The sequence below is a fragment of the Scylla paramamosain genome, chromosome 3, assembly GCF_035594125.1.
Source record: "Scylla paramamosain isolate STU-SP2022 chromosome 3, ASM3559412v1, whole genome shotgun sequence".
Taxonomy (NCBI): Eukaryota; Metazoa; Arthropoda; class Malacostraca; order Decapoda; family Portunidae; genus Scylla; species Scylla paramamosain.
The window spans coordinates 23,731,393-23,751,510 of NC_087153.1; the positions used below are offsets into that span (position 1 = coordinate 23,731,393).

A 20,118-nucleotide genomic window follows, 5' to 3' on the forward strand; every position below is an offset into this window, starting at 1 on the left:
ACCACGCATTGCATGTACCAAAACAAACATGTGGTTGGTTACGCGCCGAACACGGTGATACGGGCAAGCTTCACTGTGTTCTTTACAGTGTGATGCTGTTACTGCTTGAGGTAGGACACACTTTCATACAATTAAAATTGCACCTTTCTTTTAACATTCTTATGAACAAACTTTATTATCCCTGTAGTCTCTTACAGTCACTGCCAATGCCATATGCCAGGTACATGTTTACATCTCACAACAGGATTGGTACATAGGCTACTAGCAAATATTTAAGTTTTTAAATGCACAATATTAGGATCCAATAATGATGTAAATGCATGTGAGAGTCTTCAAATGTCAGGTGAAATCCTTCACTTCATATTGAGATCTTAAATCTGCTCATTTATCTTTCTTTTCATTTCAATGTCTGCCAAAACTGGGTGCATCTTATGAGCCCATGCGTCTTATGAGCCATCAAATACAGTAAGTCTTTCAATTCTGGTACCATCTTTGTCGCTATCCTCTGTATTCTTTTCAGTTTTCATATATCTTTTTTTTCTATGTGGAGCCCAAATTATTCTTGTGTATTCAATTTAGGTTGTATCATGCTTGATATAATTTCCTTGTGTGTGTGTGTGTGTGTGTGTGTGTGTATATGTGGCAAGATATCAAAAAGCTTACATAGTGACGAGAGAGGCTGCCTGGATGCCCTCCATAGTGGGCTGCGTAGTTCCTGCACCTGCCTGAACGGTCTGGTTCATTACCTCCACAATGCCCTGAAACAATGTATTATAATAACTGTAATGCTCCTCTGTAATGATGACAGTAATGGGAAATAAGGAGAAACAGATATAAATAAATGTATAGAAACAGAATAGGAATACATGGAAAAAAGAAAAGAAGTACAAAAATATAATGGAAAGACAAAAGACTGAAAAAGAAAACAAAAAGAAAGGAAGAAAACATCAAGAAATTAGGAATAAAAGAAAGAAATGAAAGACTATTATAAAAGAAAAGTAAGGAAAGAAGTAAGAAAAGGATAGAAAGAAAAAAACAGAAAGGAGATATATATTTAACCATGTTTGATCCAATGAAGGATAGGCACTAAAAAAAAAAAAAGACATGGGGAGAGAGAGAGAGAGAGAGAGAGAGAGAGAGAGAGAGAGAGAGAGAGAGAGAGAGAGAGAGAGAGAGAGAGAGAGAGAGAGAGAGAGAGAGAGAGAGACATACCTTGACCCTTGCAATGATGATGTTAAGCCTGGTAGTCACAGAGGAGAGGAGGGTGAGCCACACACTAATACTCAGAACACGTGCCTGGTCTGCTACACTCGCTGCTTCCTGATCGACCTCCACCTCACTCACTGCCTCTACCACCACCTGTACAGGTCAACCAGGAAAAGATGGTCAGTTCTTGCTCTATTACATACACTATATGAGTGCTTATGTATCATTCATGACACTCTAATTACTGCACTCTCTATTAATTTTTGTCATCACATTCTTAATTCATAAATGATCACTTGTCAAAATCATGATTACTATATCTTCATCTAAATCATCACTGTTTTCAGTTTTTTATCATCAATACAGTTTTCTCATTGTCACCAGTATTTCAACATAATTATCTGAATTCATTATAATCACCACTGATATTACTTTTTTTAACATTTATATAGTCAAACACACTCTTGATCCCTCTTAATACATTTTTCTCATCCTTATAACTTGTTCTTCATCAATGAAATTTTTTGCCAATAACTTGTTCTCAGTTTTCATCACCAAAAATATCCTTAGTATCTTCACTGCCACTTCAATATCACTATTTACTATATTTGACAAATTCAATGACCCTCACATTTCTCAGTTTCATTCAATGGAGAACAGGAAAAGTACATGTCTATGTACCAGGGAAAAAGTAAATGGAAGAGTTGTGTATCTGAATAAAATTTCCTGGGATTATGTTTTGCCAGACATTTTTGGACACATGTTTTTTCTCATTTCTGGATGGAGTCCAAGAACAACTGGAAAAGTCCAGCACATGTTTATATATGGTGCATTTCACCCATCAACCTAGCTATTTTTGCTTAACACAGTTGGCAACACTGTCTGTACCACACAGATACACAGTTGGCAATGCTGTCTGCACATAACACCAGTTTATTCATTTTATCTATTTATTTATTTTTTTATAAGACAGCACCATGCACAAACTAAACTGAGTCAAGCCAAACCAAACTCATCATAACTTGTACATTAGTAATTAAATTGCACCTTGCTCTGAGGACATAATGCTAAAAGGGGCTTCTGATTCTGCTTCTGGGTGAAGGTTGGAATGTCTGGCTTTTACAGTGGTACCTCCTTGATGTGGTCTTGGTGTTTTTTTTTTTTGTGGTCTAATCTGCTCTCTTGTTTCTTTTAAATGTCACTTAATTTTGCTTGTACTTTTCTTTCTTTTCTTCCAAAAACTGTTTAGTATTTCTTTTGTCATTTCATGGTTACTCTTGTTAAAAACCACACCAATAATTCAATCTTCATTTCCTATGTATAGTACAGTGGAACCTCAATTACCAAACATCTCCCTTTTTGAACAGCTCAGTTTTCGAACAAAAACCTTAACTCACAATTGCTTTGGTTACCGTGCTATAATTCATTTTTTCAACAAAGTTACAAGATTTCAAATATTACAAGACGTAGCAAAAGCTGCCATTTATAGTTTCTATAAATATTTCCTTAATTTTTATATACTAGTATTTGGAGGAGAGACACAGAGAGTAAGACAGTAATTCAGTCTTTGAAATAAGTTAAATGTGATCCTGTTGAAGAACCTCTGTGTAAACAAACAAGGTTTGCCACTCAGGAGTAATCCCAAGCTTCCTGTGGCTCTCTCTATGACCCACAATGCCATCACTACTGCACAATTGCATTTTCCCAGTAGTTTTTCCCAGCAGCAAGATATCTAAGTGTTATGATCACCTTAATTTTGGCAGTGAGTGGGTTGCTTCTCTCTGTGTCACTCTGTAAGGCTTCCCTCACTTGATCGGTGACAAGGAGAATGCCTGCATTTTAATGAGTTCTGTGTTACTAAGTTCATTCAATTTCTGGATAAAAAATTTCTAAGCTGGAGATGTTATGGAGAAGGCCATCTTAGCAGTGAGAGCATCGGTTATTACCTGCTAAGACATGGTGGATGGGTGTCTGAGAACGGATTAATCTATTTTACATTGATTCCTATGAGGAAAATTTTTTCAGTTTTTAAGATTTTGGATTTCAAACAGCATTCAGGAACAAATTAAGTTTGAAAACTAAGGATTCACTGTATTTTTTATTTATCTATTTGTCTCCTCTAGTCTTCATCTCTTCCCTTGAAGACCAGAGGATACAACTGAATAAATAAAATAGGCTATATTTAGAAAATGACTATCAGATCATCTATGAGGTTATTGAAAACAGTATCAAACAACAAAACAAATACTATACAATTTTTAGAAAAGAGAAAAGTACAAGGAAAATAAAGCGGTATTTGAAAGGCACAAGAATAAATCAGACCACAAAACGATACTCTAAACAAGACCACATCAGGGTGGTGCCATTGCAGAGACTAAACCTCTTGACCTAACCATAACTAGAATCAGCAGCTCTTCTTAGAATCATGTCTTGAGAGCAAGGTGGAAAGGGAGGTTCTAGAGCAGTGCTCAAACAGAGGGCTGTGATGAAAATTATTCCAAGGACACACATGTTATTACACCTGTGCAAAGCAGCAGCATCCATCTCACTGAAATAAGTTACTGAAACCATATCATTCATGCAATCAAGTTTTCATTTTAGTATTATGGGAACTCAGTATATTAATTGTATGTTGTCTCCATAATTAATATTTACATAGTTTGTAGAGTGTGTATATCATGATTTCAATTTCTACTCAACTAAGTTATGCTGTACATTTCAGTGCTATGAGACTTCACATTTTATATTTAGTTTATAAATCTGTACATATCTTTATTTCAGTCTTTTACTGATGTAAGTCGACAGCAAAGTTTCTGTGTGAAGTCTGTGTGAATTATACAACACTGGCTCTTCAACAGTTTATGACATACACAAAGAAATATTACTGAGTTTCTTTGCTAACAGTATCAAGTGTACTGATACTATCAGTATCTGCCAGAAAAAAAAAAGTGGTATTGGCACAGCCCCACTTACACTGATTTATGGGGTATTTTAAAGGTAGGATGAAGCAGCTAACTGTTGGGTTAAGTGCATTCTAACCTAATCTTTCAGTAATTTGGCAAAATCACTAATATGGCATCCTACAGGTCCCAATAATGCCAGATTTGTGATGGGTGACCTGTACTGCATAGACTAGGCTGAGTTTGGTCTAGCTTGACTTGGTTTTGTTGGCATGGTGCTAACTTATAAAAATTTGCAAAAAATCACCTTTTGTACATTTATTTTTTCTAACTGAATATTTTGTCGCTTTGCCAATTTAAGTGGAATTCCAATTTATAGAATGCCAACCTATGGAAGTTTTGTACTTGAAATGCTCCAAGAATAAGAACTCTAGAATGCACTTTAGCAGTGAGAACAGCACTGGGAAAGGAGTATCTCACCTCAAGGGAACTATTTTAAAGGGGGTAGTGCCCAAACTTTAATCAAGTACTGTAAGTACTTTCTTGTACATAGACCTTGTCTCAAAACTTCTTGATACTGCCTCACATCTAAATGCAAATGAGAATACTTTGATTTCTAATAGCAAGTAATCAAATACAAATAAAAAATAAACTCAAAATCTTATTCAAATGAATTTCAATAAAAAAATAATGATTATGAATATTTCATCTCTCCTAGGTATCCTATCCACTAATTAGCATATGAGGTAAGACAAAAAATATGAGACTACAGCTATATAAAACAAAAATTAAACTTTGCCACCATATATTTTGTACTTGGCACTATGTGCAGCAATACACTGCTTCTGGTCCTTCTGCTATACCTGTAATGCTAAAAAATCCAGTTTCATAAGTGGGATCAACATTATCTGCAATTTGTACTCATCTTCACACTGTTAAAACAATAACTTTTCATCTTGAATTACATGTTGGAGACAGATGAAAAAGTTACAGGGAACCAAAATCTTTATTAGTACAATGTTAGAAAGAGATAGTCATGTGGATGTGGCAAAAAAAAAAAAAAAAAAAAAAAAACTACATGTTACAGTGAGCAGGTAATTTATAATGATCAGAAGCCTTGGCATTGAACTTGTCATTGAGACAAGGCATACTCAAACTGTACATGAAGATTCTATAAATTTCCATATGATCAGTGTGTTGAAGACATCAGCAAACATTCTGATTATTTCTAATGAACAAGTAAAATTTCTCAACACCATTGTAGGATGGGCACATGGAATATCCTGTTATCCTTTAATTATGTTCTGTTCCTATTAAAGCATATGTGGCACTTAAAACATCTCCCTATCTCATTACATTTAATTGTTGTAGACCTACTGCATTACTTCAAAGTCTTGATAGCTTAATTTGCAAGTTTGATACAGAATCAAATGTTTGATCTCTGCTTAAGTTTGATGTGCATTGTGATATCATGAATGAACATATGGGAAAAAAGTTACACAAGTCCTGACAGTAGCAGTACAACACTATTTGGCATACTGTATCATTAAAGTTACAGCTTGTTTCTGCTTTGCATACATGACCATGACCAGCTTTGTTCTTTTGTAAAGGAAACTGTCATTGAACTTTTCTTTATTGTACAATGTACCAGACTGTATACCTTTGGAACTCTCTCTCTCTCTCTCTCTCTCTCTCTCTCTCTCTCTCTCTCTCTCTCTCTCTCTCTCTCTCTCTCTCTCTCTCTCTCTCTCTCTCTCTCTCACCTGCTTCACTGTGGCCTTGATGGCTGCATAAATTTCCTCTCTCAAGTGATCAAGGAAATCAAATTTCTGCAAGCGGAGGACACCAAATACCACTGCGATGAGATGATCCTGTAGCAAAAAGGAGGAGAAAGGTAAGTACACACACACACACACACACACACACACACACAATGATAAGACCTCAGTTGGAATATGTAGCAGTGATATGGTCTCCCAGCACTAAAAGGGACATAAAATAAATAGAGAGAATATAACAAGCAGCAACAAAGTTACCTCCGACCTTATCAGACTTATCATATGAAGAGAGACTAAAGAAACTAAACCTGCACACCTTAACAGAATAGGGGTGAGAGAAAAAGGAAAGTCTTGTGCAGTGAGACCATGGGAGGAGGGGAGGCATGCTGTTAGCAAGATCAGAAGAGCAGTTGGCATGAAAATAGCGGTAGAAGATAGCAAAAGATGCATTGCGGCAATGAGAAAGAGGCTGAAGACAGTCAGTTAGAGGAGAGGAGTTTATGAGATGAAAAGTTATTGATTCCATCCTGTCTAAAAGAGCAGTATGAATGGAATCCCCCAGACATGTGAAGCATACTCCATACATGGACAGATAAGGCCCTTGTACAGAGTCAGCAGCTAAGGGGGTGGGTGGAAAAAACTGGTGGAGACGTCTCAGAATGTCTAACCTCATAGAAGCTGTTTTAGCTAGAGATGAGAGGTGAAGTTTCCAGTTTAGATTATAAGAAAAGGATAGATCAAGGATGTTCAGTGAAGAAGAGGGGGACAGTTGAGTGTCATTGAAGAAGACGGGATAGTTGTCTGGAAGGTTGTGTCAAGTTGATGGATGGAGAAATTGAGTTTTTGAGGCAATGAACAATACCAAGTTTGCTCTGCCCCAATCAGAAATTTTAGAGAGATCAGAGGTCAGGCATCTGTGGCTTCCCTGTGTAAACTGTTTACTTCCTGAAGGGTTGGATGTCTATGTGGAAAAGTGCAGGGCGGTATCATCAGCGTAGGAGTGGATAAGACAAGAAGTTTGGTTTAGAAGGTCACTGATGAACAAGAATAGAGTGGGTGACAAGACAAAAACCCTGAGAAACACCACTGTTAATAGATTTAGGAGAAGAACAGTAACTGTCTACCACAGCAACAATAGAACAGTCAGAAAGGAAACTTGAGATGAAGTTACAGAGAGAAGGATAGAAGGCAAAGGAGGGTAGTTTGGAAATCAAAGCTTTGTGCCAGACTCTATCAAAAGCTTTTGATATGTCTAAAGCAACAGCAAAAGTTTCACCAAAATCTCTAAAAGAGGATGACCAAGACTCAGTAAGAAAAGCCAGATCACCAGTAGAGTGGCCTTGATGGAACCTATAGTGGTGATCAGATAGAAGGTTGTGAAGTGAGAGATGTTTAAAAATCTTCCTGTTGAGGATAGATTCAAAAACTTTAGATAGGCAGGAAATTAAAGCAATAGGATGGTAGTTTGAGGGATTAAAATGATCACCCTTTTTAGGAAAAGGCTGAATGTAGGCAAACTTCCAGCTAGAAGGGAAGGTAGATGTTGACAGAGTTGAAAGAGTTTGACTAGGCAAGGTGCAAGCATGGAAGCACAGTTTCAGAGAACAATAGTAATCATCCCATCAGGTCCATAAATCTTCTGTGGGTTTAGGCCAGCAAGGGCATGAAAAACATCATTGCAAAGAATTCTAACAGGCAGCATGAAGTAGTCAGAGGGTGGAGGAGAGGGAGGAACAAGCCCTGAATCATCAAAGATAAAGTTTTTAGCAGACATTTGAGTGAAGAGTTCAGTTTTAGAGATAGATGTGATAGCAGATGTGCCATCTGGTTGAAATCAAGGAGGAAAAGAAGAAGCAAAGTTACTAGAGATGTTTTTGGCTAGATGCCAGAAGTCATGAGGGGAGTTAGATCTTGAAAGATTTTGACATCTGACCAGGGGGCTGAGCTTAAGTCCTGTCTTCATAATAGCAAATTGTGTGATGTGTGAGTGCAGGGAAGGTGTAGTGTAAATTGGGAAGTGGCCGAATGGGTGAAATCGGAGAGTTCTATACAGGTATTGTCAGTGATATCAACAGGAAAGATGGCAGCTGGCACGGCAAATATTTTTGAAGGTTTCAAGGAAGAAGGTCTCAGTGTAGTGTGTAGCAGGCTGGTGATAGGCAAGAGGCAAAGGGAGATGAGTACTGCTGCTGCGGTAACTTTATTCCCACTCCCTCTCCTATGCACGAGCAACCCACTCATCACGTCGGCTTGGAGGTTTGAACAAGATATCGATTAATCAAGACATTGTGGTACCTTTAACTAATCTGTGAAACACCATTAAACATTACAACCATCGGTACTATTACTACCACCACACGCACACACACAAATATTTACAGCACATAAGACAAACACCAAAATAATATAACTCCTTTAGAACATACTAGACAAACACCAAAATAATATAACTCCTTTACACTCCCCCCCTGATCCTTTCAAAGATCACTGTATTGAAAAGGTCGCACAGGATGGCATCATGAGCCCTTGAGCTGCATCATGGTAGAGTCCTTCCTGGACTCTCAATTTCTAACTCTTCTTCTTCCTCTTGCTCACTCATTGTAGAGTCAATTGGTGGACCTTGTACACTGATCATCAAGTCATCTTGATCCTCTGTATTCAATGTTTCTCTCGCTGGATAATTGTGAACAATGTGTGACAGTGACATAACAGGCCTTAAGTCTCACATGTGACAAGGCACACCATCAATCTTCACATTCTGGGCCGACACAACTTGAGTTACTGTACCCTTGGGGCTCCGAGAGTCACATCACCTGCTGGGATGATGGATCCACACGCGATCACCTTCGGTGAAGCGATGCTGTTGGTCTGCCAGCTAATTTAGCTGGGGTATTCTGTCTATTCCAAGCAACCGAACATAGTAGCGGAATATTAAGTTGGCTGGGGCAGAGGCAGCGTTGTTCTTCCATGGCATATTATTGTATCAATATACTGCTTCTGCTACAGAGCTGCCTGTTCTTGCATGTATCGTTTTCACCGTTCTTTGGTTCCTCTCAGATATGCTGTTGCCTGAAGGAATGTGGGCACAACAATACCTTACTGCCATTCCCCAGCGGTTAGCAAACTCGATGAACGCTGAGCTGCGAAAGCTGGCTGCGTTGTCAGTCAGCAGTTCCTTTGGTGCTCCACGTTCAAAGAATACACACTCTAATTGCCCGATCACATTGACTGCATCCTGATTTAAACATCTCCTCCAGATGGCATACCAGGACGGACCACAGTCGATCAGTGTGAGGTAGTGTTGGTTTTGAACGTGACAGATGTCCATGCTGATCCTGTCCCAGATACCGGAGACTCCTAACTCCCCATTCTGCCACTTCACTGGCGCTGAATTGATTGACTGATATTCTCGACAGTTCTGAACAACACTGCACACATGATGACGCTGAACAGCAGGGAAGAGCTTTCTACAGAAGTACAATGTATGCCTGATTCCTGGATGTCCACTTGTAGCATGGATGTTAGCAGCGTCCTGAGCAGAAGCAGTGGCGACAGCTGTGCAGCATTTGTACTCATTCTCTTGAGACATCCACTTCTTTGGCACTCTTATTAACTCATCGGCTCTGTTCTTGGCAGAAGATACAAACTTTACTTTGAGGTATAGGCTGTATTCATCTACAATAGCCTTAAAAGTCTCCATTCGTCTTCTAATTAGCATTTCACTCGTGGCTTTTGTCTTGAAACATGACCTTCCTGATAGAGCATCCTTGAACCAATGATACATGGTTTGTGAGTCTGTCATGAGTGCCAGTTTCTTAATTTTCCATGACACAATGAGATTTAGGCCTCTAACCACAGCATCGAGCTCCGCAAGGTTTATGTGGGAGCACTTGTCCCGGTGCAGCCAATACACATCCTCTATCACTCGGCCATGCACTTCCAACACTGCTCCTCACGTGACAGAGCTGGCATTGACTCACGATGTTGCTTCATCTCCTGTTACATCCCATCATCCATGGGCCGGGTCTGATCTCTTCACACAATCAAGGGTCTCTGATACCACTGAACGCAAACTGGAGTCAGTAATCTCTTCATCCCACGCAGACGTGGCGGCATTAGCGCATCTCTTGATATATGATGCCGCCACTCGCAGCCAGCTGCAGAAAGGAGGATGACTAGATTGGCTAAGGATGGAGAACACGATCCGCCTTGTAAACTTCTCTGGTAACTCACCAACCTTGTCGCACGCCCAGATGAGACCATGGTGCTCCCCCCAGACTCTGATACCTAGAACTCGAGTTCCTTCATACACTTGCTCGGGATGTTTGCATAACAGGCTGTGATGTCTCAGATGATTCTCCACATCCACCATGCTAGTCACGCTCTCATCCACCAGGATGTCTTCCAGGTAAGAAGTGGCTTTGTTAATCTTCTCATCCCAACTCAGCACATGACTCAGTACCTTCTTCAGGATGAGAGGCGCAATATTTAGCCCAAAGCTTAATCTTGTTAAGCAATATCACTTACCATGGAAAATCACAGTCTGGTATGTCCATAAAGATTGGTGGGCATGAATTTGTAGATAAGCCTTGCGCAAATCAGAGTGACCTTCTGACCATGTCAACACCACTCTCGTATCTTCTCACAGCAGGCACCTGCGTTGGCTGTGTGCAGGTTTAGGTGGGAGTTTAGTTCTCTGAAGTCGAGTACAGGGCGGATCTTCTGCTTATTTTGCTGCACAACAGCCATTAGCGGAGCCATTCCTCTTATTGGCCCATGCAAGTTCTCATTCATTCCTCACGTGACAGAGCTGGCATTGACCCACGATGTTGCTTCACCTCCTGTTACATCCCATCATCCATGGGCCGGGTCTGATCTCTTCACACAATCAAGGGTCTCTGATACCACTGAACGCAAACTGGAGTCAGTAATCTCTTCATCCCACGCAGACGTGGCGGCATTAGCGCATCTCTTGATATATGATGCCGCCACTCGCAGCCAGCTGCAGAAAGGAGGATGACTAGATTGGCTAAGGATGGAGAACACGATCCGCCTTGTAAACTTCTCTGGTAACTCACCAACCTTGTCGCACGCCCAGATGAGACCATGGTGCTCCCCCCAGACTCTGATACCTAGAACTCGAGTTCCTTCATACACTTGCTCGGGATGTTTGCATAACAGGCTGTGACGTCTCAGATGATTCTCCACATCCACCATGCTAGTCACGCTCTCATCCACCAGGATGTCTTCCAGGTAAGAAGTGGCTTTGTTAATCTTCTCATCCCAACTCAGCACATGACTCAGTACCTTCTTCAGGATGAGAGGCGCAATATTTAGCCCAAAGCTTAATCTTGTTAAGCAATATCACTTACCATGGAAAACCACAGTCTGGTATGTCCATAAAGATTGGTGGGCATGAATTTGTAGATAAGCCTTGCGCAAATCAGAGTGACCTTCTGACCATGTCAACACCACTCTCGTATCTTCTCACAGCAGACACCTGCGTTGGCTGTGTGCAGGTTTAGGTGGGAGTTTAGTTCTCTGAAGTCGAGTACAGGGCGGATCTTCTGCTTATTTTGCTGCACAACAGCCATTAGCGGAGCCATTCCTCTTATTGGCCCATGCAAGTTCTCATTATAAGGAACCAGCCATCTGTCCACTATCCACTGCACTAGTTCACTTTCATACTCTTGCCGAGCTTCTTTTGGTACCTTATACTCAGCGACAGTCTTAAACAACTGTGGCAGTTCCAGGCCATCATACCAATTCCAAATCACTGTCCACTTTTTGGTGTTGATGACATATGTCACTCTAAAATCCCTTTTATCAATGTTTGGTGTATTTGACTCTGCCGCTGCTGCTGCTGCTGAAGCCTGCGCTTCTTCAATACCAAAACGTACATCGCTCAGTGAACACACCTTCACACCATGTAGGGCTGGTATGCCGTTCATGCCAAGGATGAAGCCAAAGTTCAGGGGCTTGTAAGGCACTATGATTGCACTCACAGATACAGACACTCCTGATGCCAGCTGCATACGAACATTTCTGGTCCCCACACACTCGTATGACTTTCCACTCAAAGTTATCACACTGACATTTTCCTTAGTCCATTGGGCACACAAGGACACGTGTGCAATACACTTTGTACAACCAGTATCTATCAGGGTCTCACAATTCACGTCACTGACCTTCATCTGTACCATTGGCAATGCACCTTCCACTGGCGGTCCAGAGAGGAGGCTGGCACTGATTCCACCTCTCCTGAAGCATTTCCCGAACACATCGAAGCAATGTGACCGAAGATCTTCACCTGCAAGCAAAGCAGCGCACACTGCTTCAGCCTCCTCTCCGCCCGCATCCTCCAGCCAGGCAGTTGCAGGCAGTGGTTCAGCTGGTTACAGGCCAGACAGCACAGAGCACCAAGGTCCATGGAAGTGGAAGGTGTGTGCTGAGTGGGGTAGGTAAAGTGAGATGAAGCTCCAACTTTGGGATTGTCGTTCACCAGTACAGCTTGAGCACGCTACAAGATTTGATTGATGTCCAAGCTCTCCATGCAGGATCCAGCTCTCAAAATATGGAGGGAGGCTTCGGGGAGGCCTGCCACAAAAGCACAACTTAGAGCAGTGTCAGACATGCTGCCAAACAGCTCAGCGACGCAACGGAGGTCAGCAAGGTATGCATCAACAGGCTCTCCATCTTGAAGCTTGCGTGCGACAAACTGCTCATAGGCAATGAACTTGTCTGCAGCAAAAGTGGCAGTGAGTGCTTCCTTTTATCTTCCCATACTTCTCCTTGCTTGCGGTGGTTAGCTGCTGATACACAGAAAATGCTCCTCCAGTGAGTCGCAGTGGTACCACTGTGTGCAGCACAGCAATCCCTTGTAACTTGCAAGTCAACTCCAGCTTCGCCAGCCACTCTTCTACTGCATGCGATGTGCTGTCAAACTCCGGGATTAAGCGGAAATCCATGGATGTACAATCCCCTGGAGTCAGTTTTAGCAGTCTGGCCGTCCTTACTCATCATAACTGCTGGTCCAAAGAGTGCCTAGATTGCTCGTAGCAGGCTGGCGATAGCCAAAAGGCAAAGGGAGACGAGTACTGCTACTGCAGTAACTTCATTCCCACTCCCTCCCTTACATGTGAGCAACCCACTTGTCACGTCGGCTTGGAGGTTCGAACAAGATATTGATTAATCGAGACATTGTGGTACCTTTAACTAATCCGTGAAACACCATTAAACATTTCAATCATCAGTACTATTACTACCACCACAAGCACACACAAATATTTACAACATATAAGACAAACACCAAAATAATATAGCTATTTTAGACAAACACCAAAATAATATAACTCTTTCACATAGCGTATACAATTAAACAAATATGGAAAATTGAAGAAGAAAATGTGAAAATACAAGAAGAAATTTGTAACTCAGCAGCAATAATAAAGACGTGGAAAGAAGAGAGAGAGGTGGGTGGTGACAATGCAAAAAAGATATCCAGTAATAAAATAGAGATGAAGAAGAGGGAGATGGAAAGAGAAAAAAAAACAAAGAAATGAGAGAAGAGGTGACAAAAATAGTGAACTTAAACAAGAAGTACTGTGAAGAAGTGAAGAAACCCAAAGAGAATGAGGAGTTAAAGAAAGCTTTCCAAGAAAAAAATTAAGGTTGGGAAAGTAAGAGGAAAGACAGAGGAAGTCAAAAGTTGGAAAGAGAGAGAACAATAACAAAAGGTGGATATAGAGGAGATAATAAGGCAACAGCAACAGGAAAACAATAAGAACTTGGAAAAGCAAGTAATTAAAATAATAAAAGAAAAAGATAATCTTGTGAGTGACATGGTACAGAGAAAGATGTGTGTGGTGGTATTTGGTGTCAAGGAGAAGAACCTACACATGAAAATAGCTAGAGAGAAAGAAGAGGCAAAAAGGGCTAAGGAAATTATAGTAGAAGTGGCGAGAAAAGGAGAGGAGATTGTTGAACAAATTCAAGCGGTTTACAGGATTGGAAAGTATGACAAAAATGGAACAAGACCAATGAAAATAAGATTCATGTCACAGGCAACAGTGGTACATGTCTTACAAAGAACAGGAAAATTGACAAAAATAGAAGGAATAAGGGGAATCTGGATGAAAAGAGACATAAACAAAGAAGAGAAAAGTAAACTGAAAAAATTGAGAGTAGAGGCCCAGGAGAGAACACAGGAACAAGCGAGGAGATTCATTCGGAAAGTTTTGGACATAAAAGTGAGGAAATTGTTGTACAAAGGTGCCACAGAAGATCACCAAGCAGAAGCTTAAAAATTATGTATACAAATATAGATGGTTTGGTGTTGAGCCTTTTGGAACTTAAGGACTACCTACAGAACAATAAATCAGACATGGTATGTTTAATGGAAACCAAACTAAAAGAGGATATATGATGAGATTTGCAAAGGAAGGATATAGCACATGGAGGAGAGACAGAAAAGGAAAGGGAGGAGGAGTGATGATATTAGTAAAAGAGGATATTACTGTTGAGGAAATGAAATATGGTGATGGAATGGTGGAAACTGAGGATTGTGATTAAGATCAAAGGAGGTGAAAAAAGGAAAGTTACTGTGACGTACATACCACCAAATAATTAATGCATGGGAGACCAATAGATATAAAATTATGGAACTAGAAACAAGAAATAGTATAGAGGAAATGATAAGGAAAAGTAACAAAGTGCTCTTAGTAGGCAACTTCAACACTAAAGGAATTAACTGGGAGGAGATGGAAATGAAAGGAAATGTTGGGTCATGGAGAGAACTTATGCATACCATGATGATGAATACAATAAGACAGTGGGTGAATGAACCTACAAGATGCAGAGAAGAACCATCACAGTGTTTATGAAAACCCCAAAAAGTAGACCAAGTATACACTGAGTCCACTGGGAAGAAGTAATCATGGAATAGAAATAGTACTACAGGAGGAAACAGTGCTACACAGGAATGAACAATTTAGAAATGGGAGACAGAACTATGCTAAGGCAAATTTTGCAGAGCTTAATAAATTTTATGGAACAATTAACTGGAAAGAGCTATTTGAAGGTAAAGTAGTGGAAGAAAAATGTAAGATATTTTTGAGCAAGTACAGAGAGGGAGTGCAATAGTTTGTACAAGTTATAAAGTGAAAATTGGGAAGCATGAATGGTATAATGCCAGGTGTGTAGAAGTAGAAAAAAGAAAAAAGACAGGGCATAGAGGAAAATTATGAGAAAACTGAACAGATATAATAGGGAAGAATACAGAAAGGCAAGGAATGAATATGGCATAATAAGAAGAGAAGAAAAAAGAAATTTTGAAAGTGACATGGTAAGAAAATGCAGAGCCCAAACTCTTCTACAGATATGTGAATGGAAAAATGAAACATAAGGATGACATAAACAAGTTAAGAAGAGAAGGAAGAATTTATGAAACTACTGAGCTGAGGAGATAAATGAACCAATGAACGAGTGTTTTTAATGTGTTTACAAAGGAAACAGATTTTGTGGCACTGAAAGTGGTATCACAGAATGAAGGAATACAGGAGATACAAGTAAAGAGACAAGAAATCAAGAAACTGCAGGAAGAGCCGAGTGTTAGAAAAGCTATGGAATATTAAAAGAATGCAGAGAACAAATGGAGGAACCCATACAGGATATAATCAAAAGATCATTGAGAGAAAGAAAAGTACCAAGGGAATGTAAAAGAGCTAACATAATCCCAATATACAAAGGGGGAAATAAAATGAAACCATTAAATTACAGACCAGTGTTACTGACAAGCATTGTAAGCAAGCTTTGGAAATAGTAATTAATGACAGATGGGTGCAGTATTTAGAAGATGAAAAGATGATTACAGAAAAGGAACTTAGATTCAGGAAAGGGAGATCCTGTGTCACAAATCTACTGAGCTTTTATACAACAGTAATAAATGGGGTGCAAGAGAGGGACAGATGGGTTGATGCGGTGTACCTGGATCTCAAAAAAGTATTTGATTAAATTCCCCACAAAAGTCATATGTGGAAGTTAGAGAGTGAAGTAGGACTAATGGGAGCAACACTGAGATGGATAAAGGATTATTTACAAGGGAGGGAAATGAGAACAGCAATCAGAGATATTAATTCAAGTTAGAGCGGTGACAAGTGGGGTACCGCACCTATTATGTTTCAAATATATATAAATGATATGACAGAGGATCTAAATAGTTATATAAACCCTTTTGCTGATGATGTAAAAATAATGAAAATAATACAGGATAAAAATGACTGCAAGGAGTTACGAAAAGATATTGACAAGATACATGCATGGAGCCAAAGAAAGAAAATAAAATTTTATGCCAGAAAATGCCACTAGGTGGAAATAGGAAAAAGTAAAAAGAGACCTTCATGGAATTACAAAATGGGAGGAGAAATAATGACAAAGAGTAATGAAGAAAAAGATTTGGGAGTAGTGATCCAGGACACATCACCTTAAAGGCACATAAACAGAATATTGGGCTTTACATACACTTGTTAACAAATACTGGGTGGCATTTTAGATAAAGAAATGATAAAAATTATAACAAGCATACTATGACCTTAATTGGAATATGCAACAGTAGTTTGAGCTTCACATAAAAAAAATGATATACAGAAACTGGAAAGAATACAGAGGATAGCAACAAAGATGTTACCAGAATTGAAAGACTTAAACTATGAAGAAAGACTTGAAGAGATGGGATTATCAACACTACAAGAGAGAAGAGAAAGGAGACCTAATAACAATTTACAAATTAGTAAACAATATAGAAAGAATAGACAGAAATGACTTGGTACCACAAATGTAGGATGGAGGGAGACAGACAAGGGGGCATGGGAAGAAAATAAAGAAGAGTGTATGTTCAAGCATCATCAAGAAATACAGCTTTCTGTTTTGAACTATTGAAATCTGGAATGATTTGAAGGAAGATTTGGTTGTGGTAAACAGTGTATACATGTTTAAAGAGAAACTGGATAAATATGGTTATGGAGACAAAATGAGCTTTGCCTTGTGCCCTGTACAATACAACTAGGTAAATACAACTAGGTAAATACAGTGGAACCTCGACTACTGAATGTCTCCCTTTTTGAACAACTCAGTTTTCGAATAAAATTTTAAACTTATGATTGCTTTGGTTGCCGTACAATAACTTGGCTTTCAAACAAAGTTACTTGATTTGAAATACTACAAGAAGTAGCAAAAGCTGTCATTTATTACTAATTTAAATTTTCTATAAAAATTCTCTCCTCTTTATATATTTGGAGGAGAGATACTGTGGGTAAGACAGTAATTCAATCTTTGAAATAAGTTAAATGTGATTCCGTTGAAGAAGTTGAAAATGTAAACAAACAAGTTTCAGTGTTCAGGAGTAATCTTGAGCCTCCTGTTGTTCTCTCTATGACCCACAATGCCATCACTACTGCACAACTGCATTTTCCTTGTAGCTTTTCCCAACACTAAGATGTCTAAGTGTTATGATCACCTTAATTTTGGCAGTAAGTAGTTTGCTCCTCTCTGTGTCACTCTGTAAGGCTTCCCTCACTAGGTCAGTGACAATGCCTGCATGCTCTAAACACTATCTTTTGATGAGTTCTGTGTCACTAAGTTCATTCAATACATCCTTTCTGAATAAAAATCCTAAGCTGGAGATGTTGTGGAGTGTCGGTCATTACCTGCAAAGACATGGTGGACGGGTATCTGGGAATAGATTAATCTATTTTACATTGATTCCTATGGCGAAAATAGTTTCGGTTTTTGAATATTTTGGATTTCAAACAGCATTCAGAAATGAATTAATTTAAAAACTGAGGTTCCACTGTACACACAAAATCATTACCAGGCTACAGCAACCTAGTGGTTGGCAATGGGTAGCAGCTATGCTAGGTGCTGTCCCATCTAAAACAGTAGTGTGTTGAGTGAATTAAACAGAACAGTGGCAAAAATGAGTGTTCGAAAGAAGCTCCATGAAAAGGCAGCACTCATTTTTTTTATAACTGATGATAATGAAGAAAAGAGTTTTATTGGGTTTGGCTCTGAAGAAAAATCACTTGTAGATTACATACAGTAGAGTGTTAATGATGTAAAATATGTTAAATGATATGAATGTAAGGCTGAAGGAACTGAAATTGAAGAATAGTGCTGTGATAGTGGAGAACCAGGACTTAAATAAGAGGTATGATGAGTTGGAAAATAAATTTTGTGACCTGGAAGCAAAGGTGGGAGATAATGAGGAGAAAGTCAAAGCCAATGAGAAGACAGTCAGGGATCTGTATGAAAACAAGGCAGAGCTTGGAAAGGCTCTGTAATTAAAGTGTTGAATTCAAGATCATGGAGGAAAAAGTAAAAGAGGAAGCAGCAGCCAAAAACTGTGCTTAGAGTAATTAAGGAGGGGGGGTTTAAGGGACAAAGTTGAAAGGAAAAAGTGTATACTTTTGAATTTAAGGAGAGAGCAACATCAAAGAAATAGGAGAGGGAGGAACAGGAAAGGGAGACCACCAGTTGGAGAGATGCAAGAGGAAGTGGGATGAAGAAACTGAGGAGGTGCACAGAATTGAAAAATATGTGGAAGGAGGACACTGCCTATTAAAGATAAGATTCAGGTTGCAAACAAGAAGAACAAGAAGTGTTGTCCAAGACATGTAAACTGCCAAGAATATATCAATACAAGAATGTGTAGGTGAAACGAGACATGAATGAACAAGACAGAACTAAGATAAGCAAACTACTGAATGAAGCCATAGAAAAAAATGTGACCAGAGCAGTGACAGAGAAGAAGGAGTTTCACTGGAGAGTCAGAGCCATGAAGATAAGGAAGTGGTATAAGAGGGTGGCAGAGATGGGAAGTGAAAACTAAGTGTCGTACACAACTGTGAATGAGGTGACGTCTGCACTACTAGAGCTAAATTATTATTTAGAAGAACGCAAACCAGATATTATGGGGATCACAGAGACCAAATTAAGTGATGCATTCAAGAATCTCAACATAGATGGTGGAAGATACAATATATAGAAGAGAAATAAAAAATATAATCAAAGAGGTGTAGTGATGGTGTTTTTGAAGAACCTAGTGGTTGATGAGGTGACATACAGTGAAAGCAGCACAGAGGTATTGAGGGTGAGAATAAAGAGAAAAGGAAGAAGGAGAGACTATACAGTGGTATACATTCCACCTAAAATGAAATCAGAGTATTGGGGATGATGGAAAAATGTTAATGGATACAAGTAAAGTTTGATTGCAAAGATTGACAATATAATCCTGATGGGGGATTTCAACTGTAAGGTGTGTTGGGAGGACTGGTTGATGGAAAGAAATGAATTGTTATGAGCAAACAGGTTGCTGAAATTAGTAATGGATAATGTTCTAACACAGTGGGTGAAGGAAAATACCAGATTCAGAACAAATGAAGAATCCTCAAGATAGGATTTATTGTTCACAAAAGAACCAGAAATTACGGAAGACCTCAATTACAGGACCCTGATAGGGAAGAGTGACCACATTTTACTTGAGTTTGGTATAGAAGGGGAAATGGAAGAAGGAAGGCAAGAGGACTATTGAAAAGGCAGGAGGAATAATAGTAAAACAAATTTCACTGAATTAAGGAAATACTTTTGAGATTGACTGGAGTAAATTTGATGAAGCAAAGGGAGTGGAAGAAAAGTGGAATAGTTTGCTTGAGATATATAATAAAGGAATAGAGAGGTATGTGCCAAAGACATCTGCAAAAGGATTTAGAGTAAATGACTGGTTTAATGGAAGATGTGAGGAGGCAAGAATGGAAAGAAAAAGAGCATGGAATTGGAGGAAAAATAAAAGTGACCAGTGGAAGAAATATGTGGAAGACTGGAATAAATATGTACTAATATGCAGGAAGGAGAAAAGAAATTATAAAAAGAACATCGTAGACAAATGCAAAAACCAACTAAAATTATTTTACAAGTATGTGAATGGAAGTTATAGAAGAAAGTAGGAATAAATAAACTACAAGTAGTATATAAAGAGGCATAAAGGATGGCTGAACTGATGAATAACTGATTCCAGAAGGTTTTTCCAAGTGAGAGTGGTTTTCAAGAACAGGAGGATGTAGAGATGGTTGATGCAGGGTTGAGTGAAATAAATGTTATGGTGCAGGTGAAGATAATGGAGGAGCAAGATACAAGGAAGACAACAGACTCAGATGAAGTATCAAATTGGATTTTAAAGGAGA

General features: G+C 39.2%; 1 protein-coding gene across 4 annotated transcripts in view; it reads right to left on the reverse strand.

Annotated features, from left to right (window-relative positions):
* LOC135093042 (vacuolar protein sorting-associated protein 54-like) overlaps nt 1-20,118 on the reverse strand; it is a 351,426-nt gene that overhangs the window by 232,204 nt on the left and 99,104 nt on the right. For all 4 annotated transcript variants that reach the window (XR_010263179.1, XM_063991923.1, XM_063991915.1 and 1 more), the window contains exons 11-13: nt 5,870-5,977; nt 1,213-1,359; nt 664-758 (exon numbers count right to left, since the gene is read on the reverse strand). Coding sequence is in view for 3 of the 4 variants with exons in the window: in XM_063991923.1 (XP_063847993.1) it covers nt 664-758; nt 1,213-1,359; nt 5,870-5,977 (350 nt within the window). In the remaining variant the exon portion in view is untranslated. The remainder of the gene's footprint in view (nt 1-663; nt 759-1,212; nt 1,360-5,869; nt 5,978-20,118) is intronic.